We start from the raw sequence: 27,539 nt of genomic DNA on the forward strand, positions 1-27,539 counted from the left end.
GAGTCTTGGTTGATGAAGTGTCCACCCAAGGTATTAAAATATTTTGAAATAATTTGATACCATCTACTCATCTAGGTTGGTCTGTCATCAGTTTAAAAAAAAAAAAACAGAGAGAGATTTGGAAATAGGTATATTATTTGTGATAATTATATTGGTGTCAATTCTAAAAGCTAGATAATTAATTTATAAAAATTAATGAAATTAAAAGAGTTAGTTGTATGTCAAAAAAATGTGCTGGAAAAGAAAAAGACAGCCTAGTGGACAAGGCTTCACGTTCCATCATTTATGTTGAAAAATATCTCATCAATAAAAATCTCAATTAATATATGCTATACAAGAGATAGTGTAAGGGCTTATTTGGATGACAGAGTCAAAATATGATTTGGAAGGCAAAACCATAGTTTGCATAAAATGTTATCCGAACTGGCTCAAAAATTGTCAAACCGTGCTAAGGGTCTGTTTGGGTGACCCTTAAAACCATGGTTTTGGTGAGATGTCATCCAAACAGCATTAATTTTGGGCCAATAATCTGAAACCATAGTTTCAGGAGAAGTGAATTCATTCTGCTTCTGGCTCAAATTAGAGGGATGATTGTGCCTGTTAGAGTAGATCTCAATAATAATATGACTTTAACATTTTTCAATTATTTTTTTATAAACATATTTAACCTTATATCTTATAAATATATACACACATATTAATTATTTATTAATTACATTATCTTATGTATTATTAATTATGTTGGTAAAAAATATATTATTAACAATTTTATTCCTTCAAATTAAAATATATCATAAAATTTATCTTTTATATAATTATCATATTAACTTATGTTTTTTTAGTAATTTGTATATATAAAAAGTACTTTTGATAACGATTATCCAAACACTCTCACTTCTCAGAATCACTTTTTTACAAAATCTATTCTTCACAGAATCTATTCTTCCCAGAATCTATTATCTAAAAGCTATTCTCTAAACCATGGTTTGGTTTGATCCAAACACACTCTAAGTGAAACTATGATTTTATTATCAGAAACAGAAATTTGTCATTTCTGGGCAGAAAATTTTGAGCGAAGTGGAGTGATAATTGGAGACAACGGTCATTGACTAAAAACACTTTTTATCCGGAAGGTCACGGGGAAGAGAAGAGGAGAGAGAGAGCCATAAGGACAGCATTAAAACTTTAAAACTTCTGGGCAGACGCTCAGCTCTTGCCTATTATAAATAAGGCATATTTATAATTTTTAGTGAGTAGTATATTTTAATTTATAATTTTTTTGAACTTATTATAAATAAGGCATATTTATATTATTGTAATTCTAAGAAAATATTGGGAATTGGGGATGATCCTCTTCGGATTTGAGGATGCCTTCAAATTATACGAAAGGGGCGCTTTTGAATTTCTTTGACATTTGTATTTAATACGTAGAAGACTATTTTTTAACAAAGATTATTTTTTTAACCAACTTTTCAACCTTGAGGAATGTTATATTTTTAGATTTTATATTAACAGAGGATCCCGGATTTAATTCATACTAAAATATTATATTTTTAGATTTTATATTAACAAGTAATTTTTTTGTTTCATAATAAAGCATAAAAATTTAAGCTACAACCTCACGTGTACCTTTTTTATTTCTTCAAGAACTTGCGAATCTAAACTCTAAGCTAAAAATACAATGAGTATGTAAATTATTTTATGGGATTTCATGTTTTAAAATTTTTATAGGATTTCATTTTTAAATCTTTAAAGAAAATTAATATTTTTCTGTTAGTAAAAAATAAATCATTTTTCTATAAACATATTTAATATTATGTTTTATAAATATATATAAACACATATTAATTATTTATTAATTATATTATCTTATATATTATTAATTATGTTAGTAAAAATTATTTTATTAACAATTTTATTTCTTAAAATCAAAATATATTATAAAATCTATCCCTTATATAATTATCATATTAACTTATACCTTTTTTAGTAATTTGCACATGTAAAAAGTACTTCTAGTAACGACTATCTAAACACTCTTACCTCTCAAAATCATTTTTTCACAAAATCTATTCTTCACAAAATCCATTCTCTCCAAAATCTATTTTTCAGAAGCTATTCTCCAAATCATGGTTTGGTTTTATCCAAATATCTCTTAAGGAAAAAAAAACATAAGTTTAAAAGATAATTTAGTATCATCACTAGCCGTTTGGCTGAATGGTATGTGTGTGTAGTGTGTGCGCGTTGCGGGTTCGATCTCGCTCCTTTGTAACCAAAAAAAAAAGAAGATAATTTAGTATCAAAATAATCCCCCCAATATGTCTGGGATCGGAGGGAACGTTTTATAAATAAATAATTTTTTTGACCAAGATATTAAAAAAATATTGATGACACATGGTTTTCCAAATAACCAATGAGCAGAATAATGATGCAATTAAATGGAATTAATTTAATATTACATGTAGTTTTACAACGTGATGAATTAAGGTTTAAATCTCTTCTAAAAGAAGTACTCACATTTGGCCCCTAGTAATGCTTTGAATAGAATTGGCTCTGGGAAGAAAATATATATACCTATGCAAAAAGAATAATGATGCAATTAATATATAATAAGATCAAAATAACATGCTAACATGTTTTGAACTTCATTTTATGTAAAATAATTTGAGAAACGTGACAACAGGCATCATGGATTCCGAGTATGTATGATGATGGAGGACAAGCAGACAACCATGAGCATTATTCCATTATTGTCAGAGAGAAGCAGCATTTGCCAGCCTATGCCTCTCTATTTGGAGGGAGAAAAATATCTTATAAAGATGTCAATTTTAACAATAAATTCAGAAAAAACTTTCAGCTGGTCGTTGGGTTTCATTCTCAAGAGACGTTCTCCACCGTGGATATACCGATTTAATAGAAAGCGCAAGCATTATCTATTTGGAGCGAGAAAAATATCTTATAAAAATGTCAATTTTAATACTACCTCCAATCTTTAATATAAGAACTCGTTAACTAATTTGAATAAATTAAGAAAACTAGTTAAATTAGTTGTTTGCAATAAATAAGTATTGTCTTTTCTAAAATTTTCTTGCTAATCAAGTATATTGGCTAGAACTACCATTATTACAAGGACTATCTTAGAAAAATAAATAAACATGAGAAACAAGACGAATTGAAATCTTATATTTAAATCCAAAATAAAAACTAAACAAACTCTTATATTAAAAATCTGGCAGTAATAAATTCAGAAAACAAGTTTTTGCTGATCGTTGGGTTTCATTTTTGAGAGAGCTTCTCTGCTGTGGATTCAGGGCCCATTTGGAGCAGCTTATAAGTAGCTTATAAGCTGATTTTCAATAGTGATTTATGGAACTAACGGGAGTTGGGTTTAGCAGAAGAGGCTAGTCCCTCACAACATGGCGAATTAAGGTTCGAATCCCCGCTAGGTGAGATACTCACATTTAGTGCTTGACAGTGTCTTGAATAGGATTACCTCCAATAAGAGGATACCTATACTTTAACTAAAAAAATAGTGATTTACAGAATACGAGACAAGTATGTAAGAGAAGTTTTGTCTCGACTTGCATGAAATGTACTTATAAGAGATTTTCACTGATCTGCCAAACGGGACCTCAATAGAAAGCGCAAGTATTGTCTTTTTGGGGAAGATCACGTATCCGCAAAGAAATTTGCCTAGGGTAGAGTTGTCATGGCTTGTTTAATGTTAGACCTACCTAGGGAAGGCAATTTCTTTTGATTGAGCCTCTCCAATTTCCTATTAGGTTCTTATGAAGCTTTTGTCAAAAACTCCGCAAGATGTTCGTGGGGACCTTCAATTTTATCGGCAACTACTTAGAAGTCCATGATAAGGCTTATATGGTTCGTGCTTACTTTACACGTAGTCGCCTCCTATCTTGAAGCGTCATAATTGGAGACTTGCCTTTAAAAGCCCGTCTCTTTCTCGTTTTAGTGTTAGCGACTCTCTTATTATACATTGATCCGACTCGGTTATTAATAGAGTAAATAGATATGCTATTTCTTAACATTTGTTTTCTGATTCAAAATCATAGTATAACGTCTATCCCCCCATTCCGATCATGAAATAGATGAAATAAAACAAAAAATAGATTTTTGTTCAAGAATGAAATCCTATTGGAACTGTTCAGTTTATCCTTCGGAACCATATCATCATTATTTTCTATCATTTTGGTTTTTCATTGGGCTCCCGTTATTTTATCATTATTTATTATGTAAAAAAACATGAGTCCAAGATAACGTTTATAGAAAGACTCACAGATCACCTATCAATAAAGTCTTCACATTAATAGTAAGATTTAAACTCATGATCCTATGCGACTCTTAATCAATTGGATCAACTCATGTTAGCATGCTTATCCTTAAGTATAAATTAATAATTATAAATTATGTCTTATACAACTCTTAGTCCTTCCTAATATGGTTTTCTTATTAACAAAATTCAAACTCCTGGTCTTGCCTGAAAGGAATTAAATATCTTCTACTCAATGTATCTTGCAATTGGTTATTTTTATGAATGAAGTTTTGCAAATTGATATCTTCTTTCAAGGTATATGAAATTTCTTGTGTGTTTGCAACACCGTTTTAAAAAAAAAGGAAAAAAAATAATGAAAACCATGGCGGTGATTAATTCCTCACCTCCTGAAAGCTTTCAACAGCCTTATCACATGGAAGCAAACTGTGAGGATATCAACGTGAAAGGGACTTCCTTGCCGGCCGCAGAAGCTACGAAGGGAAAAGAAGGGAAGGTTGGACCAATCAGCAATTGGCACGTGTCAGCATAACCATCATACAATGGTCCCTCCCTCACAAGTCACACCTGCTTTGAATTGGGTATTTATTAAAGTCAGATCGCTCGTCAGTCATCAGAGCAAACTCACGTGTCATGCCCCTTATTTAAAATAAGTTTTTCTTTTTCAACGCAAGTGAAAATAAGTTAATTTCTCCCAATTAAGTTTTTATTTTTGGGCAGCAATTAAGTTCAATTAATGTTTATGGATTACCATTATTTTCCCTACCCTTTCTTAATATCATCAACTTATTTGAATAAATTATATAAGGTCTACAAACATACTCTTCTCTTTCTTTTTTTGTTATGTTCAGGGTAGGATTGGTGTTGTTAGGTTTCTTTCTTCCATTACCTATGGAGGTATCTCTCACGTGAGAGCCTTGTGGTTAATTAATCAGGTAAACAAAAGACTATGAGAATCTTTTTTTTTTTTTGTCTTTTTTTAAGGTATAAATATTCTCTCATTAGAGATAATCATGTTCGAGATACTGTTAGACATTAAATAAATGTAGATACTTTTTCCAGTTAAAATTTAACTATTAGTTTGTTATGTTGTGAGAAACTGACTTTTTTCATTAGATCTGACTTTGTTGGTAAGATTGGAAAAATTATTTTGAGAGGTCAATGCTTAAATCAGACCATTGTTGTGAAATGTGAATTTTTTTATCATGTGCCCTTTATGAGATTGCTATGTTCGTATATTAATTGGCTATAGATTTTAGACTTGGAGAGAGTTTGCAGCCCTCCATCATTACTTAAAATAGGTGATTTTATACAAAACTCCTCTCATATACTTAGTTATAACAATACTATCTTTGATCCTTAATATAAAAGTTAGTTGACTAATTTGAGTACATTAAGGAAACTAGTTAAGTTAGTTACATGTAATAAATAGATGTTGTCTTTCTTAAAATATTCATGCCAAACAAATATATTGGTTAAAATTACTAATATTACAAAAACTATCTTAAAAAAATATGGATAAATAAGAGAGACAAAATGTATTAAGATACTATAATTACGACTAAAATAAAAATTACATAAGTTTTTATATTAAGAAGGGGAGGTAGTATATTGTAAATTGTAAAATCCCTTGGTAGGGGGGAAAAAAAAAAACTAATCCATGCACCTGTTGATGTTGATTTTAGTGGCAAGTGGAAAGCTGTGATTGCTTCCACAGGCAATCAAGAATGGAACAGTGGCAACTTTCAATCTACAGCGTCCCTGTCACCAACGGAGTAGGAATCATTTGATTTGGGAGGGCATTTCCGTAAATGAAGGAGAAGGTCAGAAGGTGACAGGGACAATGCCACGACCTGCGTGTGAGCAAGTTCTCCGTTCCGTTCATCTCACACAACCCAACACAATGGCCAGTACGTACCGTACAAGTTACCGCAGGTAGAATGAGATGGGGACAAAATCAAGGCAGGCAAGGGCGTGTTTGTAAATTCACAAGAAGGAGAATAGAAGATCAGGTACGTTTGCCCCACGAGTTACGGGGAGACGCAAACGGCAAATTGGAAGTAGCCGGCAAACGGATTTCATGCGCACGTGTTCCTCTCTTGTCTTCCCCACCCGTACTTTATCCCTCCAAGTACCCAATCTCAGCATCTGCCCTCACCCATTGACCCTCAACGCGAGGATGCACACCAACTGTTATCCCAAGACATCTTTGGGGGTTGGGGGAGGGAGAAATAGATTATCAAATAAAATATTAATTATATACTGTTTTCAGTTATTAAGACCCTATTTGATTTTTATTTTAGTCCTAAATATAATACCCTAATCCACTTTGTCTCTTATATTTATATATTTTTTTCTAAAATAGCCCTTCTAACAATGATAGTTTTAGTCAATATATTTAATTAGCAAGGATATTTTAAGAAAGATAACACCTATTTAGGACAGATAACTAACTCAACTTACTTTCTTAATATCCTCAAATCAGGCAATTGGCTCTTATAATTAGGACTGGAGGGAATATTTTCTTAAATTATTCTTATTTAAAATTTCATTATAACATAATTTCTCTCATCCTATTTATAGGACAGACATAAAAGATATTTTTTTGTTTTATTTATAAGATAGAGAAAGAAGTTTTTTGTATGGATATATAATTTTATTTCTAATTTATTATTGTGTTGACTTTGTTTATATAAGGTGTAATGTATACTACTTCCGGTCTTTAATATAAGATTTTGTTTGACTTTTATTTTGGTTGTAAATATAAGACCCCAGTCCACTTTGTCTCTCATATTTATACATTTTTCCCCCAAAGCAGTCCTTCCAACAATGGTAGTTCTAGCCAGTACACTTGATTAGCAAGGATATTTTATGAAAGACAACACTTATTTAAGACAAATAAGTAACTCAACTTACTTCCTTAATCTCCTCAAATTAATCAATTAGCTCCTATAATTAGAACCGGAGGCAGTAGTAAATAAGGATAAAGTTGAAAAGTTATTAAATTTTAAATGAAAGTTAATAAAGTTTAAGATTTTTCTTGGTCTGTGTGAAATATACTAGAAGTACCTTATAAATAATATCAGATGAGTATGATTCTTAATATAAGAGTTAGATAGAAAATGAGTTAAGTTGGTTGTCATTAACAAATGTGTGTTGACTTCTCTAACTCATCCTATTTAATCATGTATGTTGAATTACCCTTTAGTGAAAACTCCTTATAATTAATATGAATATTTTGAAAAAAAAACATTATAGATTGGGAAAATAAAATAAATTGAGATCTTATATTAAGCACTAAATTTAACTCTAAACTGATTCTTATATTTAGGATCAGATGTAATAATCACAACTTCGTGAAGGTAATTCAAGGTATTAATTACGGGTAAAATTTTTTTTCATTTTTAAATGACTTCAACATTTCTCTTGATTTTGGTGAGATAAGGTGTTGAAATATTTTCAAAATGAATGGTGTGTCTCTTAAACAGCCATGTTCTATCCCTATAGATTGAGGAATTTATGGGAAGAAAAGTGTAGGGAGTTATGATAAATAACTTTTGAATACTAAAGATACGTTGGTTCACTAACTTTCAAATGAAAATGTATTGTTTTGAGATGGACCTTTTCAAAACATCATTTTATAGTGTACATAAACCTCTTATTATTATCACCCCCTTTGGTAAACAATAAGAGGAACAAACGCATTGCCTTTGCTTTTAAATGTTTGTAAAGATAAAATCAAATTATTTTATAAAAATTATTATTGTCTTGGTTTGGATATTATGAGTGCAATCCATATTTAAAAGTTTTTATTATATCTTACTCCTCTTATCCTTAATATAAGACCCATTTAATTAATTTGATTAGATTAAAAAAAATAGGTAAATTAATTAATTATAAGAAATATGACACGTTTTTTCTAAAATACTATAATCATCTTTCTTAATACTCTATCTTCCTCTTCTACTTGATTATTGTTGAAGAAATATCCATGGGGTAATTTAGAGAAAATTAATAAATATGAGAAATGAGTCTTGCATTTAGGATCAAAACTAACTCAACAATTGAGTCATATATTAAGGACCGGAAGAGTATAAGAAATTTGTTGATTATATTAACCCAACTTACATTATAAGAAATATGCGATGGTGAATTAAGCCTTAAAAGAAAGAGTTGCCTCGTCTTGAAGACATTATACACTTTTTTTTTTTTTTTAAATCTTTTTCTCTCTTTGGAGAATTGTTCTCACCAACATAAGGTTACCTGTTACACTTAAATGAGGTCTTATACTAGGTATTGATACGTAATATGTGTGCTTACATTTAAAATGTGCTAAAAAATAACATATATCGTTTCATGTCAAAATACTTAGTTAAACTAGTTATATGTGAAAAATGTATTTTGATTTTTTAAAAATATTCCCTCTAATATTTTGCGTTGAAAACTTCTTCTACATGTACATTCAATAAAGATAGGCAAAAAAATTATAATATTAGGAGCTAAAGCATATCGATGAAAATAAAATGACATTGAGCCAAAAATCACATTGCAATATTCGAATCTGGCTTAAAAGTAGATATCACATGGTTGGATAAAAATATCAAGAATTACATGAAATTTCATGTAATTTACAATTTTTTATAAATTTTATAGAATGAATTAATTCATTGTTATTTATTATAATAAAATACAAAAAAATAATTAAATGCAATCTGGCAGATGTTCATAATTTTAAATTTTATTTGGCCAAAAATGATGTCGAATTTTATGACATAAATAAAAAGTGTAAAGAAGGGCATATGAAGAGAGCTTAGACATACTGATATTCTCTTGACATTTTTCTAGAAGCATCTATGGGGAATGATTTTGTAGGTGGAAAGACATAAATGATTTAAATTGGGTAATGTTCGTACAAAATAAGTACTCCCTCCGTTCTTTATTATAAGAGACAAATAACCGAATTACGTTGATCAAAAAAGCAGTTAAAATTAGTTAAGAACAATAAATGTGTAAAAAATATAATTTTTTTTTCAAAAATGCCCTCATTAATAAGGAGAGAGAGCATGAGAGAGAACAATTAAATTATTGAAAGAAAGAGAAGTGGGAGGGAGAGAGAGTGTGTGAATTGGAGACAATAAATATGGGTAAAATAGGAAATCAACACAAAAAAGTAGAGACAACTTTTAAGTGTTTCTTATATATAGGAACATGCCATAAGCATCAAATGTCTCTTACAATAAGGAACGGAGGGAGTATAAATTTGTCTGGAATTCCCAACACAGATCCTGTCATTAATATTTTCATTTTCCATTTTTGACCCATCACCTAGATTCTCACAAAATTATTCACCGTGCTAAATGTCAATGGCTGTTTTGTAATTTAGGCGGGACAACGAACATGATGACAACTAACCTTTTGCGACAAATCTGGATTAAAATTAAAACTTCAAATCCAGATGGATCCATATGAACGTGAACTTATTTTATTTCTTAATGCATTATATGATAACATGTTTGTTTGGCATTGATTGGAACATACTTTTCTATATTAATTGATTAATACTCTTTTCAGGTCTCTGATATAGTAATATACTAATATCTAATTAGGAAGTTAGATGAAAAAATCTCACAAAAACAACTATTAAATTTCAAAATTCTAAATTAAAAAATTACTATAAAAATGTGTTTTATTTATTTTTCAAGTATAGTTAATTTTCTTTATGAGTATAATAATCAATACTGAAGTGAAATTTTAAAATTTAACAGTTAATTTTTTTTGTGTGGAGATTTTTCCAAGTTGGACTTAGTTTTAAATGTATTACCAAGTCATTTTCACTCTCATGTTGAGAGTCACTTGTAAGTATATTTTATACAAATCAACATAAAAATTTTTTCACATACTTACCTTATATTTTATAAATCATGATTGAAAAGTTCCATATAAATCATTCCAAACAGACACCTTATCTTTTATATTTATCATTTTTTTAAAATTAATTTACCTAATCACATATATTTCATTCTATTAATGTTATAATTGATCACCTATATGGGTATCATATTATATAAAACCAACATGATTTATTATTATTATTATTTTTGATACTATCTCTGATCTTTAATATAAGAGTTTATTTGACTTTTATTTTGGTCATAAATACAAAATTCTAATCCACTTTGCCTCTTATATTTATTTATTTTTCTCAAGATAATCCTTATAATAATAGTATTTCTAGCTAATACACTTCATTAGCAGGGATATTTTAAGAAAGATAATATTTATTTATTACAAATAACTAATTTAACTAGTTTTTCTAATTTACTCAATTTAGTCAATTAGTTCTAATATTAAGGATCGAAAGTGGTATAATACAATTAAATAGGCACGTGGGCACTATCATGTTAATATTGAGTTCAAACCCAAGACATTATCCAAATGTGGTGGGTGGTGTTACTATTAGAACAACTAGCTATCATTATGATTTATTATGATTTATTCAGCATCTGTGGATTTAAAAATTGATATGAAATTAAATCTTTAATTGCTCACTATTTATTGATGTATTTTATTTTTAAATACATGAACACTGCATAATTCCATATCTATTATTCTCTTTTAGTTTTGCATATTCCTTCATATGACGTTTTCTATAGTTATATTACAACTGAAAAACATATAAAAAAGTATATAATTCCCTTTCCATCAAGGGTTTGTCAATCTCACTGGCCAAAAGAAAAGTGTCCAGTCATCATATATAAATAGTGAGCTGACAAACTTTTACCTTCTACCTTAAGAAAGCCTAAAATTCCTGTTTAAATAGTCCTTTTCAACAAACTTGTTGTGAGAGGGTATAAGGAAATTTTGGTTTTTAAATGATTTTTAAATGCTAAACTAAACCACTATAAATTAACTAGGCAGTCATACATAATTTACTCAATGGTAATTGTGAATGGATGTTTCAATAGTCAATACTGAATCTAGTAGATAGAAAATTAAAAAAAAAAAAATCGATAACAAATCTAAAATATAGGAAGTATTTTTTTTAACACAAGTCATCTTGTTAAATTTATTATACAAATATATAATTTTATTTCTAATTTATTATTTCTGCTGTTATTTTCTTAAAAAGTGTATATTTATATTAAACAAAGACAAAATGAAAAATTCATTAAATTTTAAAAAACAATTAATAGAGTATAAGATTTTTCTATTCTAATAAAATATATTAAAAATGGCTTATAAATAGAACAAGGATTAAGAAGAGTATTTAAAATTTACAATTACATTTATCTTTTTCTAATTTTTGGTAGGTTTTTACCAGAAGAAACGTAACAGAAAATCATGAACAGTAAACAAATCAGAATATTTGGCGTGTATAATCAACCAAAAAAAAAATTGTACTAAAAAATTCAGGAGGAGCAGCAAATTAAAAAAAAAAAAAATTGAAAGGAACTCTGTAAATCCGTACCAAATATGAATGAAGAAGCTTAAAAGGAGAAAACTGAGAACTCACTGAAAATAATAAAGGTGAGAAGCAGTACGTGGCATTGGTTAGGTGTAAAAAAGAGAAAAGGCTAGAAGTTGTAGAAGAAGAGGTTTGGCGAAGAGAGAGAGAGAGATAGAGAGAGAGAGAGGAGTGTGAATTCAATGTGGTGAATGAGCAGGCAAACCCAAAGGATTCGTGGTTTACCGCTCGTTTCTCTCACTGTCAAATTCTCAGCCTGCGATTTTCTCGTTCATCGTGCCCCTGCCTGCCTTCTCCCTCCCTCTTCTTTCTCTCTCTTCCAATGCCATCGTCGCCTCTCCGTTTCGACAAAACACACAGCTAATCTCCCGCTTGCGATTTTTCCCCCCTTTTACGAGCCCTAAAGGTTTTGCTCCCAATCGGACCTTCTTTTTTTCCTTTTGATTTCTGCGCAGGCCGATCCGATCCGGTTCATTCTGCACTAAGTTACTTCTGGGCTTAGATCCGATTCCCTGGGTCGTCCGTCGGCTCTCAGTCTCCATCACCCCTGCCCTCTCATTGCGTTTGAAGCTGCGTTTCACCATTGCACACGGGATTATCATTTTCATCTCGTTATCCTACCCAAAGCGTACAGGTTTGTTTATCTCCCTCCCTCTCTCTCTACTTCTCGTTTTCGTGACGTTTGATCTGTCTGCGATGCGAATTTGGCGGAAGCGTACTTCATATTTTGTTCGTATTTTGGCGGTGGCATTAGATTAGGTTATGGAGGGAAGTGGTCTGTGTGATCGATTTGTCTTCAGAGTGTAATATGGGCGTTTTCCCTGTTTCTGGCTGTGACGTTGCTTGGGATACTCACAAGGCATCTGGTTATTTTTGGATTTGCTGAAGCATTTATTGATGTTCATTTCGTGACTTCCTTGTTTGTTTGATCATCTCCGCAGCTTTGCGCGCATTTGAAGCCCTGCTGATCCCCCCTGATTCAGAAGCCCTTCTTTGGATCCGGGCATTGAAGTAGTTGTGGTGGAGCTTTTTTTATTTTGTATTTTTATCCTCCTATTGGCTCAATACTCAGCAAAATCATCACTTTAATGGCCGTGGGATGACTGAGCTCTGGAATCAAATATTTTGTGCACTAGATTCTGCAAACATCTGGTGAGTGTCAAGGAAGATTGGGAGGAAACATGAAGGCAATAACTGCTCGACCTGAGATCTGGGACCACATTAAACATGGTTATGTGCCACTGTTCTGGGCTGTTGATCGTTGTTGATGGTAGTTGGCCCTGCTCTATGTGAGCCACCAATGCAGATGAAGAACTTTTTATGAGTCCTGATAAGCCACTGCTTTCAGAATCAGATTGCTCTTTGGGGATTCATCGCCGTTATCCGAAATCAGGATCCTTCAGCCGCTATGTCTCCTTCCCATCTACCATTTTTGATGAAACTCAAAGTGGTAGTTTTGATGTGAAGGACATAGACTTTGTATCTGCTGGCGAGTCTAGTTTTCGTAGTGCACTTGAACCTTGCACTTCTGTGACAGAAAAGGACTCTCAATCAGCTGAATCTGAGTTTTGCCAGCAGCTGCCTCTGGAATGCTCCACTCGGGAGAGGAGGCGCCTGACATCGTGGGGTGCAATGGAACAGCATGATATGAATAGCAATACAGTGCCATTTGAAATATCAGGTGCTCCATCTCGAGTGCAGGAAAAGAATAAATCACAGAGAATTCGTCACAAAAGTGTTCAATTTGAAGATAACCTCTTACATGATGACAATTCGAGGTCAATATACATCAATGATCCCAAGAAGACAAATGACAAGTATGAGTTCACGGGGAATGAGATCCGAACTAGTAGATACACAATTATCACCTTCCTCCCTAAGAATCTTTTCATTCAGTTTCATCGGGTTGCTTACTTGTATTTCCTTGCTATTGCGGCGCTAAATCAGCTCCCTCCGCTGGCTGTGTTTGGTAGGACCGTGTCTCTATTTCCCCTCTTGTTTGTTCTGTGTGTCACAGCTATTAAGGATGGTTATGAGGACTGGCGGAGGCACAGGTCGGACCGCAATGAGAACAACCGGGAGTCTCTGGTACTTCAATCTGATGATTTCCGACCAAAAAAATGGAAGAATATTGAAGTTGGTGAGGTTGTTAAAATCTTAGCTGATGAGACTATACCTGTTGACATGGTCTTATTGGGGACAAGTGATCAAAGTGGGCTTGCCTATATTCAGACAATGAATTTGGATGGTGAATCAAATTTGAAGACGAGGTATGCTCGGCAGGAAATGGCTTCAGTAGTATCACCAGATTGTTGCGCTGTTTCTGGGATCATTAGATGTGAGCAACCAAACAGGAACATTTATGAATTCACAGCCAACATGGAGTTCAATGGGCATAGGTTTCCCCTTAGCCAATCAAATATTGTTCTGCGTGGTTGCCAACTGAAGAACACAGACTGGATAATCGGTGTTGTTGTTTATGCTGGGCAGGAAACAAAGGCAATGTTGAACAGTGCAGCTTCCCCTTCGAAGAGAAGCAGACTGGAGGGTTATATGAACAGAGAAACCCTTTGGTTGTCAATTTTTCTCTTTACCATGTGTTTGGTTGTGGCTGTTGGGATGGGCCTGTGGCTGATGCGTCATAAGGACCAGCTTGACACCTTGCCATACTACAGAAAAAGATTCTTCACAAAGGGCCCTGATAATGGGAAAAGATATAGATATTATGGGATACCAATGGAAATCTTTTTCTCATTTTTGAGCTCGATTATAGTTTTCCAGATAATGATACCCATATCTCTTTACATAACCATGGAGCTGGTTCGTTTGGGCCAGTCATATTTCATGATTGAGGACAGGGATATGTATGATGCCAACTCCGGATCAAGGTTTCAGTGTAGGTCATTAAATATCAATGAAGATTTGGGTCAAATACGTTATGTTTTTTCAGACAAGACAGGAACACTTACCGAAAATAAGATGGAATTTCGAAGAGCCAGTATACATGGAAGGAATTATGGGAGCTCATTACTTATGGGTGATAATACAATAGGTATTTAGTTTCCTTCAAGATAATTGCGAAATTCTAGACTGCTTGGGAATGTGGTATCATGCCAATATCTCTTGTTAAGATACTAAGCTGTCCAATCTTTTCTCCATTTTTTATGGTACTACTACTAAGATAATAAAAATAATTGGATTTCTTGTGGAACTTTTAGCTATGCACCTGATTTCACTTTGACAACAAAATGGTTGGTCAATAAATAATAGATTATCGCATCCCAGTATCATCATACTCTCTTAGATTGTTATATTCAACTCATTTGCTCTAGAGCTAAACCTGGAACTGGCCCTTTGATTATGCTGTGCCCTGCAAGGCTTTGTAGTTATTCCATTAGGCAACGACAACAACAAGCCTTATGAGAAAATATATGGATAAATGATCTATCTAATGGTTTTTCCCCCCTTCTCCCACAGTTCTCGCTTGATTATTCTCAGATTTTCTATTATAAACTTAATGTTTCGGTGAAGTGTCTTTATTTGAGTCCCAAGGTGGTCAAATTAGTTCATAGCGATGCTTATCGGATGTCTTGCTTTAAGCTTGTGAATTGGCGTATTTTCTGGTGCATGTTTATGACATGACTGCTCTGTGTTCTTTCACAACAGCAGCAGCAGCAGCGTTTTGTGGCAGAGGGAGGTGGAAGCTTAAATCTGAAATTGCTGTTGATTCAGAACTCACAACACTGTTGCATACAGATTCAGATAGAGATGAAAGGATTGCTGCACATGAATTTTTCCTTACATTGGCTGCTTGTAATACTGTGATCCCCATGCTTAGTCGTGGAACAAGTGAGTCAAATGAGGGTGTAGAATGTATTGAATACCAGGGAGAATCTCCTGATGAACAAGCTTTAGTTGCTGCAGCCTCTGCTTATGGATATACACTTTTTGAGCGGACATCAGGACATATTGTTATTGATGTCAACGGTGAGAGGCTCAGGTAGATATGGAATTCCAATTGTCAAGAGATTACAATCCCCCTGGTTTTATTTAGAATCTTGGACTTGCAAAACCCAGGATTTTCATTTTTTGCTTTTTTGTGCTAATTTGTTTTTGTAATTTGTCTATGGTTTCTGTTGTTCAGTAATTTAATTATTTTTATGCAATACAGGTTGGATGTTTTGGGTCTGCACGAGTTTGATAGTGTTCGGAAAAGAATGTCTGTTGTTATTCGATTTCCTGACAATACGGTAAAGGTGTTAGTTAAAGGAGCTGACACTTCAATGTTTAGCATCTTGGCTGATGAAATTGACAACGGTGATAGCATACGGCATGCAACTCAGGTTCATTTAAATGAATATTGTTTGCAAGGTTTGCGCACACTTGTAGTTGCTTCCAGGAATCTCTCAGATGCAGAACTTGAGCAGTGGCAGAGCATGTATGAAGAAGCAAGCACTTCATTAACTGATAGAGGTGCAAAACTACGCCAAACAGCAGCTTTAATAGAATGCAACTTAAAGCTACTTGGAGCAACTGGGATTGAGGACAAGCTGCAAGAGGGTGTACCAGAAACAATTGAGTCCTTGCGACAAGCTGGAATCAAGGTCTGGGTTCTTACTGGTGATAAGCAAGAGACAGCAATTTCAATTGGTCTCTCCTGCAAACTTTTGACTCCAGATATGGAGATGATAATTATAAATGGCACATCGGAAAATGAATGCAGAAATCTTTTGGCTGATGCAAAAGCCAAATTTGGTATAAGATCTGTATGTAACAGAAACCAGAATATGAGGCACAAAACCAATGATGGACGTGGTGATCTTGAGATGGCCGATAATACAAAGTCTTTAAATATGCCTAGATGTGATCCAAGGGAAGATGCTCCACTGGCACTTGTAATTGATGGAAACAGTTTGGTTTACATCTTGGAGAAGGAACTGGAGTCAGAGGCAAGATTATTTCTCTTCATTTGAAGTTTCGTTTGGAATGTTTTTGTGCATTGGACTACTAAAGCTTGATTTTAGATCAGAGTTGTAGATGCATGTGCAGTTTTTTTACATGTTGGAGCTGTACCATTCAACTTATCAGTAAATATTTACTATTCTTTCCATGTCGGCAGCTTTTCGACCTTGCAACTTCTTGTAGAGTTGTGCTATGCTGTCGTGTTGCACCCCTGCAGAAGGCAGGAATTGTTGATTTGATAAAGAGCCGCACTGTTGATATGACACTGGCTATTGGTGATGGTAAGTTCTTCATGATTATGACCCTGGGGATGCTATAACTTACATTTTGCTTTTATTCAGGTTTTGTTTGATAAATTGATGTTTATGTGTTTGATATATTGATGTTTACACTCCCTTGCTTCTTAGATGTCATTATATTTCTAAAAGATATTATGTTCTTTAAAATTTCCATGTCTGGCGTCATAGTGGAAAATTGTCCTAAGAAAGAATGGACTCGACAATTTCTGCAAGCTTGCAAAATTTTTCAGTTGTTGATGTGACATGCCTTTTGCTATTGGGTTGTATAAAATACAACTATGCCAATTGGCATTTTTGGTTCTACTGTAAATAGGCCTTATATGCCGAAGTGATTAAGATTGATTGTGGTAAGCTAGTGTGACTAGATGAACTTATAAAACAAGACTTAATTCAGTTTGACATTATAACCCTTCCCATTTCTTTCAGGTGCCAATGATGTGTCAATGATCCAAATGGCAGATGTTGGTGTTGGAATATGTGGGCAGGAAGGTCGTCAAGCAGTGATGGCATCTGATTTTGCTATGGGACAGTTTCAGTTCTTGAAAAGATTGCTTCTGGTTCATGGACACTGGAATTATCAGCGTGTTGGCTATTTAGTTCTCTACAATTTCTACCGCAATGCTGTCTTTGTCTTGATGCTATTCTGGTATGTATAGTTTCCATTGTATATTACAAACTGGAGGCCTCTGTGTTCTATTTGGTGTTCTGAGAATTAAGTTGGCACTTTAGTCCAGTAGAACTGGCAAAACCTGTCTAGAGAAACTGTTAGCTACAGACGACTTTACCGGACAAGGCAAAAAGCCTTTTTTTTTTTGGAAGACCGGTTCTGTATAAATTTTGAACTGGTAAACCTAGACATGGCAGCTTATGAGTTTTCTTATTTACTAAAAGAAATTTCATGAATAAGGGATGATGCTGGGGTTTGAACTCTGTAACAACTGTTGAATGGCAAGTAGGCCAAGCAAAAGGTTGTTTAACCTTTAATTTAATGCATACACTTACGAATGTATGGATTATATGCTTACAAATATCTTTACCAATAATAAGGTATGGTCATATATTTTTGATAAGAGCATCTTCAAAATTCTGTTATTAAGGAAAGATTTAATGAAATAAATGTGTAAATTATCATCCGATATTTAACACCATTTTAAATATTATACTTGAAAGTTTTTAATCTTTTTAAAAATGTTATTTGTTCCCGAAATCTATGAACTGTTAAGCAACACATTTGTGTTGCTACAAAGACATATGTAGCCTGTTGGATATATGGGAAAATTCAAATTTTGTGTTTGATATGACAACCACGTCATGGATGCTATTTCGTTATCTAATTGGAGATAAGTATATTGTCAAGATGTTCACTTACGGCCAGTTATTTCTTTTAATTCATTCATTTGGGTATAATTGTTAATTACAAAACTATGAATTTTTGTTACCTATGTCTGTTAGATACGCTTGGACGTGTTGGCATAACTAATCGACAATGTCTTTTTCCTTAGTGGATGTTAAATTGTAGTGCCACGATGCCATTATCTCAGAAAATCTTATCTTCATTTTCCTCTACATACTATCCTTGTTGAAACTTGTATGCAGGTTGTAACAAATTTTTGGCCTCAAAATTGGATTAGATTCTTCAGTGTATAGGCTATCCTTTAGTAATAGTAGCTTTGACAAGGCTTCATTGATTCTAATTTTTTTGGTTTCATTTGTCTGTAGGTATATATTATGCACTGCTTTTTCAACAACTTCTGCATTGACCGATTGGAGCAGTGTATTCTATTCTGTGATATACACATCAGTCCCTACTATTGTTGTTGGTATTCTGGACAAAGACTTGAGTCACAAGACACTCCTGCAGTATCCTAAACTGTATGGTGCAGGTCACCGGCATGAGGCTTACAATATGCATTTGTTTTGGATCACAATGATGGACACTCTATGGCAGAGTCTTGTTCTCTTCTACGTACCCTTGTTCACCTATAAGGATAGCACAATTGATATATGGAGCATGGGCAGCTTGTGGACAATTGCAGTTGTCGTCCTTGTAAATGTACATTTGGCTATGGACATTAAACATTGGGTATTAATTACACACGTTGCTGTTTGGGGATCGATAATCATCACATTTGGTTGCATGGTGGTATTGGATTCTTTTCCTGTCCTTCCAAACTACTGGTGAGTTACATTTATGTCAGCCAATATGTACTCTGCGTTATTGTCTTTGAAGTAATTCCAAGTAGATAACTAATATTCCCTAAACTATTGCAGGACTTTTTATCATGTGGCCAAGTCTCCTACATATTGGATCACAATTTTGCTCATAATTATTGTGGCAATGCTCCCTCGATTTGTCTTTAAAGTTGTTTATCAAGTATTTTGGCCCTCTGAGATCCAGATAGCAAGAGAAGCCGAGATAATAACAAGACATCGTGATCATCTGAGGCCAAGTCAAGACGTTTCTAGCTAACTTGTGTTTGTCTTCCAGAAACTAGTGAGATCTTGATCGATTGGCATCCCTTGTATTTGACCATCACATTGCTTTCTTGTGGCTGTTGGTTGTAAAAGTCATCTGGTAAGGGCGTCATTTTCATTTATTTATTTATGATTTATGATTTTACTTTTACATCTGTTTTTTCCATTTGGTTACTTGAATTGCTTTCCTTGGACTAAATTGTGGTATAAAGCTAAAAAGAACTTCCATAATTGTTATTTGGATGAGGCTTGTGTGGCATACTGTATAGAATAAGGCCTGATAGGATAATAGGGGTGATGAAGTTTTAATGCCATGCCATGTTTGGTATCGCATTGTATAACATAATGTATTGTATAAATTAATATCCTCTGCTTTCTGATGTGATATATATGATACAGTAGAAGATAAAAAGAGTTTTTGACAAAGATACCCTTTATGTAAAATTCAAATAAATTCATTTAGAACTGCTACACTACATTTGTTTTTAGAACCTAGTAGGATAAGGCTTATTGCTGGTACAATAATGGTGGTGGCTGGTGGGGATGGTTGTGATGACTAGTGATGATTGCAATCATTGACTGTAAGATTGTGATGGCTAGTTATGATGGTGGTGATGACCAGTGACGATGGGGGTTGGTGGTGGTGGTGGTGGTGGTGGTAGTGGTGGTGGTGGTGGTGGTGAAGACCAGTGACAGTGGTGATGGCGGTGGTGACAGTGAGGTTTGGTGACAAAGAAGGCTGGCGATAGTGGTGGCCACTGGTTGCAGCGGCAGTGGTGGTTAGTGATGCTGATGGTAGTGTTGGTTGTTAGCAACTATAGTGATGATGATCAGTGGCGGCGGCCAGTGATGGTGGTGATGGCTAGTGGTGGCAGCGACATTTGATACAAACTTATATTTAATACATTACACGTACCAAACAAATGATAAGCCCTTAATGTATTGTATTAGCTTATACTATCATGCTTTGTCCGTCCTGCCAAACGGACTTTAAATGTGTAGAAAATGTCAGATTGGTATCGGGGATTTTTTAGGGTCTATGACATGGCTGCCTTTGCATTGGTAGTTTTATTGCCATTAATCATGTTGGACTTGGATGTTGTGGTCCTGAATATTAATCAGCTAATAGAAATTCAAGAGGCACTACTACGTTTCGTTGTTGCAGTTGAACTACACAATTAAAACATGAGATTAAGCTTGTTGCATAAGTCTTTTCTTTTGAACAAACTGTGTAAGATATTAATTGTGTGCTTCCACTCTCATTTTTATTTTTCTACTTGATAATGGGCATAGAGTAAACCTAAGGAGAAAAAGGAAAGAAAAATGTTGGGTGATGGAGGTGTTTAATGGAGTTGAGCCTGAGGGCTCAGTATAGAAGAAAGCGAAGACAAAATAGAAAGTTCAATTGTCATCAAGATTATTTTAATTTCATTAATTACGTTCACCTGTTATTTTACATAAAAATGTTTGAAAATTCAATTAAATAGGGCTTCCTTTTGGTAGTTTTTGAAACAAGATGTGAATATTTAGGGTTCAAATAAATGATCATATGGGGAGAGAGCTAGCCTCTTCTGGTTTTATTGCAGTTAAAAGTGGGTCTGTAGTTGTGAATTTATAACATGTTATCACGAACTAATAAATCGGTATGCTTATCACAAACTAATAGTTTTGTCCACCGAGTTGACTGTCAATCTAGTAGTTTCGTCCACCATATTAGATTGTTGTGACATGTCAGGATCTGTTTGTGATGTGATCTCTTGTGGATTTGATTCTCAGATGAGCAGCAGTGGCAGAGTGGATTGATGTGAGACAAATGGCCAAAGCCCCTTTCGTGGTTAAACCAAGAATGTAATGTGGTGCTGTGATGGATGGGGATCACAGGCAAGTCATGAAGTTAATCTTATGGTTGTTTCAAATGCCTTTCGGTCTTTGGAGTCTCGGTGAGGGGGAGAGTGAGAGAGAAGGATGTGTTAGGGCAAGGGGATGAACAGAGAGAAGTATGAAGCAGGGGGGTCCCCCAAGGGGAGGTTGGGAGACACTTTACGTTACTAAAAGTGTATATTAGTGGTGTAAAAAGTCAGGTGCTTTCTTTCAAAGGAAATTTGTCTTTTCTTTCTTTTTTTTTGTTTTCTACAAAAAAAGGAAAGGTTGAAATGAAAGAAGGGTATATTTAGATTTAGTCATCTGCCTTTGATGATCTGATCTGGATTCGATCGCACCTTAGCCATTTCCCTTTTAAGATGAAAGGCCATTCACAATCGATGCTATGTTTATATCTCCAAAAAAGTACCTGGGAGGGAGCATAATACATGACAGTGGATAGGTTAAAGGGGAAATCACTATGGTCTGAGAGTAAAAAAATTGCAATTACCAAATGAGTTTCATAAGAAGTGGGTGATAACTTACAGGGCCACAAGAAGAAATGACGAGAAGGATCATGTTGTTGACTTGGCATTGAGATTTTTAGTGTGTTTATATGCCCTTGTTGGAAGTTTACAGTGATTTTCCCTACTTCGAATGCCATGCTTGGTTTTAGTGCAAGACATAACAAAATAAGAATATATGTTAAATAAGCTTTTATAAAAATGATATTTTCATATTGTAATTATAAATCATGTATTTATATTATTGAATAAGAATTATTAGAAAATCAACAAATTGATATTTACATAATAAATATATTTTTTAATACGTATTTATTAAAAAAATAATTTTTTTCCTAGATTTTTTATGAGCTGAAAAATGCATTTAATTGCAAATTGGTTTGGAATTTAATCCATGTTATTTTCGACTCAATAAAGTGGCTTACTGACACGTTTGAATAGATTTCTTTTTTTATTTTTGGGGGCCAAATTGGAAATAGATTTCCATTGTATAATTACTGTTTATCATGCCATGCGCGGGGTCCAAAATAAGTCAACCATTTAGTTTATTACCTACTTCCGCGTACTGTTTTTTTTATAATCCTTTTTTTAATTAAAAAAATTAATACACAAATTAAGAAATGCAATTATTATGGGAGATCTTATAAAAGCGTGTTTAGTTTCCTTGATCCAAGCAAACTAATATCAAGACTTTGCACAAACATTTGAAAAACAAAACGCGGCATGTTCTACCCTGAAGAAGTCGTTTTTAAAAAAATAAAATAAAATAAAGAAACACATAGCTTTCAGCGATATTCATGCACTTACACCTTCATTGAATTAACAAACATATCTTTTTTTCGTGGATAAAAACAAGCATAGTGACTTAAGATTCGATAATTAAAGTAGCACTAATGCATTTTGCGCACATGCTTCATGTACTCGTTACAGTAATATTTTCTATTGCTTTCAACTATGTGATGCATCTTATTGACTATTTGGACAATCAACAATGGCAACTCATCATCACAGGCCCTAGAGATTTTTCTGGCTTTATTATTTATACCTGTTATTAGTGTAAAACAGAAACCAGGTTAATTATTTTTAATTTGAAATTTTTTTCTTGATATGATTGTCTAACTAGGTTATATTCAAGTATTGTTAGGTCTAATTGAAAGTAGTTCCTCCAAAGAGATTTTTTATATTCGAATCGAACTTGAGACGTGATGTTAAAGCAGCTAAAGCTCATTTTATTAAGACCAATACCTGCTAGTATTTTATTTTACATGCTTGATAGATTTTCAGAAGGGAGATATTTGTTTCTTTTAAAATTTGGAATACACAATAGTGATACTAACTCCGGATCTTAATATAAGAGTTAGTAAAGAGATTGAATTTAATTATAAGACCTCAATTAACTTCTTCCAAATCTATAATGTTTTAATCTAAAATACTCCTTTTTTTTAGTGAGTCTAAAATACTCTTATTTATTGAAAGGGGTTGCCACTAAAAAATATTTCCAATGCACATAATTAAATATAGCAGTTTAGAAAGATCAATACATTTGTTATAATTAATTAACTTAATTAATTTTTTTATTAGTTATCTAATTTTTATATTAACCAAAAAAGAGGTTACATATAATATTGCAAAGTCTACAACTATAATTTTGACATCTTTGTAACAGAAACGCGGGATTAGATTCTGCACCAAATAAAAGTAAGCCTTGGTACCAAGCATTTTCTATTAATTATTAATCATGTAAATCCCCCTCATAGCTTCACTGACTGCAAATTTATCTTTGACTGGTTTAATAACAAACATCGATTTGTTTTATTTACAACTATTTAAAGGAAATAAAATTCCTAAATTAATTTTATATTTTGTTTTGGATTCGACGTTCTAGAATCTTTTCAATCTAGGCTCCTAAGAAAATAATGATTGTTGCATACTATGTTGACACTTTACACTTGTCATCTCTGTGAGAATATAGGATGACGCTTTCTTAATTTGAGAAAATACACGAAAATACCCTCCAAATACACATTTTAATTTTTTGTTGACCCAAAATAACCTAATTATTGCGAAGCTTATAGAGATTAATTTGGAATCAAAATGTTATAACAAAATTATTTAAACGCCTTTAATTTGAAATCTCTAAAAAATGAAAAAAAAAATGAAATGACACTTTTGTTTTAGTAAGTAACAACTTTTTTCCGATAAGAAATAGGTAACAACTTTAACTTAGGACAACAACAACGAAAATAATAACAATTGATTTACCAATAATTTTATTTAGAACAATTAGGCTGCAACAACAACAACACTTTATCTTATCAGGTGGGGTTGGCTACATAGATAGCATGATGTTAATAACATCTATCAACGATCAAATTTTTGGATAAAGTGTTACTAGAAAGATTTCACTCAATAATTTTAATGATTGTTCTCTTTTTTTTTTCTATTTTTTTTAAAAGACTCCATACTATTTGATCAACATTTTTAGTAGCGTATTTAAGACGTTTTTTAAATATGGTCAAACCATCTTAAATGATTCTCTATTATTTTCTCTTTAATGGAAGCCATTCCAACTTTTCTATATCTTGATTTAGAACAATTAGTTACTTTAAATAAATAATTCTAGAACAATTTTAAGACTTGGAATGAAGTCATTTTTAGAAATAATTTTTTAATTGCATTCCTTCCTTTTTGATGTTTGAAAAGATTAATTAGAAGTTCACGCGCAAATTTTGTTGGGGAAATTTCAAGTACATATATTGATATTTATTTTTGACCAGCAAGTACGCATATTGATAACAAATTACGAGAATAATAATTCTAAAACAAACAATCGATGAGGCCTTTCCAATGTTTTTTTTAATGCAACAAAATACGTTGATGTCCAGCCAATGCCGATGTGCCACGTTCTTGCATCTCATTGGCTAACACGTCACTAATGACATAATCGTAGTGACGTCATTCTCCTTCATACCACCCCAATACCTCCCTCCTTCCCGGGCACGCAACCCACGATCCACTCCCTTGGGAAATCCTAACCCTTGGTGCCTACACGCACGTGAAAGCACGTGTAACTTTAAGAATTAATCTCCCGGGGAATTTTCCTATGGTCTTCCTCCGTGTTTCCGCCCATATGCCCAATTAATTAAATTTTAAAAAAATATATAATAAAATAAAAGAACCATCCAAAATTGGGTAGGCCTGGTCGCTGCCCGCCAGAATGCCTCCTTATATTCTCCCTCTCCTTCTCTTTATCTTCTTCTCCAAACCCAACTCCTCTCTCTCTCTCTCTCTATCTCACACTTCCCCTAAGTACTTTCTCATCTTCTTCTTCTTCACTACACAGTACTTCAGTCTCACCTTATACAAAGGTTTTGTTTTTGTATTATGAGTGGTTTAGTTATGGAGAATCTGGCAATGAAGGAGCTAGAGAGAGGGCGTGAACTTGCTAACCAGCTTCGACGACTGATCTTTAGGTCTGAGGATGGAGAAGATGATCATAACACTAAGGGCTTAACGACGTCGTCTGCTGAGGATCTTGCTGCGAAAGTGCTGGATTCTTTCGCCAACACACTCTCTCTCTTCAACTCAAATCGCCATGTTTCTGCAGATCCCTCCTTGTCTTCCTTCTGTCCCTTGCCTGCTCACTCTGGTGACTCTCAGGAGAGCTCTAAGACCAGAAGCACCTCCACCACCATTAAAGATCCAACAAGATGCACTCCCAAGAAAAGGTACTCTCTCTCTCTCTCTCTGTGTGTGTATATATGTATATATGAACCAGAACCATATATACTTCATCCCTTTCTCTCTCTCTGATCAACTTCCCCGCTCCTTTGATCCATTTCTTAGATTTTATATCGATCTTTTATAACTGATTGACTTTCAAGTCTTAGATTATTTGTTGGTATATATCTAGGTGTGTTACTTTATACTCCATATATATGTGTGTGTTGTCGGTATCGGGGTATATATAAGTTTTAATATTGGAGTTCATGCATGTTACCGCACAGAATAATAATTAAGGAGCTAATTAATTAAGCTAATTAATCACTCAAGTTGCTAATAATTAATGAATTTGTTTTTTTTTTTTCTGTTGCAGGAAAAGTAGTGCCCAGACATGGGAGGAGGACACCAAAATGGGTCCAAAGGAAGATGGGCATGCGTGGAGGAAATATGGCCAAAAAACAATACTCGATTCTAAACACCCCAGGTTTCCATCTAAACTTCAAGCTACATACAAATCACCCTCCTATAACTTCTGCTTTTATCTGTAAAATAATGACCAAACTGATAATAAAGAATTGTTAAGCACAAAGCTCTTAAATTTCATGATACCCACAAGCCTTATTTATACTTTTTGTTACACGCATATGACTCTGATCTCAAAAGAGTCATCTTCATTAATATATATGAACTTCAGGATATGTATTATATAGTTTCCCCCCCTTAATATCACAACCTTTCAAAGTTTTCCAGATAAGGAAAGCTATTTGTGTATAGGTTATATATGATTTAATCTTTCCTTTCTTACTAATTAATAAATTTTCTTTCCATATTAATTCTCCCACTGCTCTCAACATGCACTAATAAATTTTTTAAAAAAATATGATTAATTAAATGCAGGAACTACTTCAGATGCACTCACAAGTATGACCAAGGATGTGAAGCAGCAACAAAACAAGTTCAGAAAATCCAAGACGATCCTCCTCTTTACAGAACCACCTATTTCGGCCACCATACTTGCACCAACCTCCATAATCCTCAGGCCTTTCTTGATTCCCATGATGACCTTAATTCAACCTCTGCTTTTATTCTCAGCTTCAACAATAATATTATTACCACTACCTTTGACCAAAAGCTCAAAATCAACAATGATTCCTGCTCTTTATTTCCATCTGCTGGTTCTTCTGTCAAAAACGAGGATGATCAGCACTGCCACATCAGCAACATCGTCAAGCAAGAGAAAAACAATTACAATGATAATGTTAATGTTGTTCCTTCATGTTCATCCAATAATGATTGTTGCCTTGTGTTTCGTGATGAAGAAGAAGCAGTTCTTCCTTTTGGATTTGGTGGTGATGAAGTGGATGCGCTTAATTCTGCTGTACTTTATGATCCTCTCGTGTTTGAAGATCCCTTCTTATTTCAGATGATTTGATTTGATCATTTTGAATCTTTTTTTTAAAACTATATTATGAGTTACAAGGTTAATTAGATTCATGTCCTTGAAACATTTAGGTCTTCGGCTTCATCAGTAGAGGATAATTATATATAAATAGTGTCTACTTTTGTTATGTATTAAAAAAAGGACAAAAGTGTGTAATTCTTGGAAATTTTGAGAATAAATGTGCTCTTTACGCTGTTAACACACTGGTTGGATTAGTTTGGACCATTTGATTCCTTTTTTTTAATACTTGTTTTTGATGAGTTGGTATTCCATTCCTGAGAAGGGATCGGATCTCTTCACTTTTCTTTTTTCACTTCTATTTATTTTCATCTCAATTATTAAAATCAAAATTTGAAAGGTTGAGATTTCATATCTTATTATATATTTTTAGTAGTTTAATTTTTTTAAAAAAATAAAATTTATTTCTTTTTCTTGCAAAAAACTTTGCAATGTTTATATTACTGATATTTTTTAAGACGTCACCATATCAACTACTGATTGC

The 27,539-nt window shown here is 33.3% G+C and overlaps 2 protein-coding genes across 5 annotated transcripts; both read left to right on the forward strand.

Annotated features, from left to right (window-relative positions):
- The first annotated feature begins 11,952 nt into the window (after positions 1 to 11,952).
- LOC114731665 (phospholipid-transporting ATPase 1) lies at positions 11,953 to 21,668 on the forward strand. Of its 4 annotated transcripts, none has more exons than XM_028918913.1 (9): positions 11,953 to 12,387; positions 12,695 to 14,805; positions 15,423 to 15,753; positions 15,925 to 16,702; positions 16,873 to 16,996; positions 17,441 to 17,660; positions 18,734 to 19,192; positions 19,286 to 19,589; positions 21,266 to 21,668. In XM_028918913.1, exons 2-8 carry the CDS (start codon positions 13,074 to 13,076, stop codon positions 19,482 to 19,484), a joined length of 3,843 nt encoding a protein of 1,280 aa, XP_028774746.1. In that variant the 5' UTR covers positions 11,953 to 12,387; positions 12,695 to 13,073; the 3' UTR covers positions 19,485 to 19,589; positions 21,266 to 21,668. The 4 variants fall into 4 exon arrangements, with proteins under 4 accessions (XP_028774746.1, XP_028774720.1, XP_028774737.1 ...); XM_028918887.1 differs by having other exon boundaries at positions 11,954 to 12,387; positions 15,417 to 15,753; XM_028918904.1 differs by having other exon boundaries at positions 11,954 to 12,387; positions 15,420 to 15,753.
- A 3,586-nt stretch (positions 21,669 to 25,254) lies between these two features.
- On the forward strand, positions 25,255 to 27,028 carry LOC114731689 (probable WRKY transcription factor 70). The gene is made up of 3 exons (XM_028918923.1): positions 25,255 to 25,601; positions 25,970 to 26,080; positions 26,494 to 27,028. The coding sequence occupies exons 1-3, from the start codon at positions 25,258 to 25,260 to the stop codon at positions 27,026 to 27,028; spliced, it is 990 nt and encodes a 329-aa protein (XP_028774756.1). The 5' UTR covers positions 25,255 to 25,257.
- Positions 27,029 to 27,539: the final 511 nt, after the last annotated feature.

Source organism: Neltuma alba, unplaced genomic scaffold, assembly GCF_004799145.2.
Source record: "Neltuma alba isolate B1F8T4 unplaced genomic scaffold, ASM479914v2 tig00002539_pilon, whole genome shotgun sequence".
Classification (NCBI taxonomy): domain Eukaryota; kingdom Viridiplantae; phylum Streptophyta; class Magnoliopsida; order Fabales; family Fabaceae; genus Neltuma; species Neltuma alba.